Genomic DNA, 763 nt, shown 5'->3' on the forward strand with positions numbered 1-763 from the left:
TTCCTTCTTTCTTTCTTTTTTTGTCCTTTTACTCTCTTTTCTCTTTCCACTGCACTTTCTTCACTTCCTCCTCTTTCTGCTCATCTGTTGTATATCCTCCTTTCATTTCTTTACTTTCCTTCTGAATTCGTTATGCCTTCCTTGGTCTCCTCTGTCCTCATTTCCTATACCTTCTCTTTTCCTTCTTTCATTTCCACTAACTTCTAACTTTACTTTACCATTCTTCTTTATTTTCCCATTTCTATTCTTATTTATTGTTTAGTTCCCAAAGGAAAAGGAGATAAACCTGTTTCTTTTCTCGGCAGACATCTTCGACAACGTGGTCACCTTCCGGAAGGCAGACGCAACCATAAACTTGCCGCGATTTGACATGGGGCATTCAGGGGACATTTACTTTGAGTTCAAGACCACAATCCGCGATGGATGCCTGATCCATGCAAGGGGCACCACGGATTATATTAAGGTCTCCATTGTGGGTGAGTCTAATGACCTGGTTTCTTTTTTTTCAAATTTCTGTTTCTTTGTTTATTGATATTTGTCTTCATATATTGATTCTAGTGTTATTATCATACTTTAAAGATGTTCAAGTCCTAACGTGTTTTTTTTGGTTAGAGGCATTTCTTTTTTTTTTTCTCTTCTCCTAGTGGAACTACAAAGCTCATTTTTTCTTCTTTAATTGTGCCTAAGAATCCTATCAGTTGTTTGTTTCAATATCTGCAGAGTCAAGAAAGCAAGACAATAAAGTATCCAAATTTTTAGGGAA

General features: G+C 36.6%; 1 protein-coding gene across 1 annotated transcript in view; it reads left to right on the forward strand.

The window, feature by feature from the left end:
- LOC119594025 (neurexin-4-like) overlaps window positions 1–763 on the forward strand; it is a gene marked incomplete in the record, with an annotated part of 37999 nt that overhangs the window by 20958 nt on the left and 16278 nt on the right. The window contains 1 exon segment of the mRNA XM_037943054.1: window positions 306–476. Coding sequence (XP_037798982.1) covers window positions 306–476 — 171 coding nt within the window.

Source organism: Penaeus monodon, chromosome 33, assembly GCF_015228065.2.
Source record: "Penaeus monodon isolate SGIC_2016 chromosome 33, NSTDA_Pmon_1, whole genome shotgun sequence".
NCBI lineage: Eukaryota > Metazoa > Arthropoda > Malacostraca > Decapoda > Penaeidae > Penaeus > Penaeus monodon.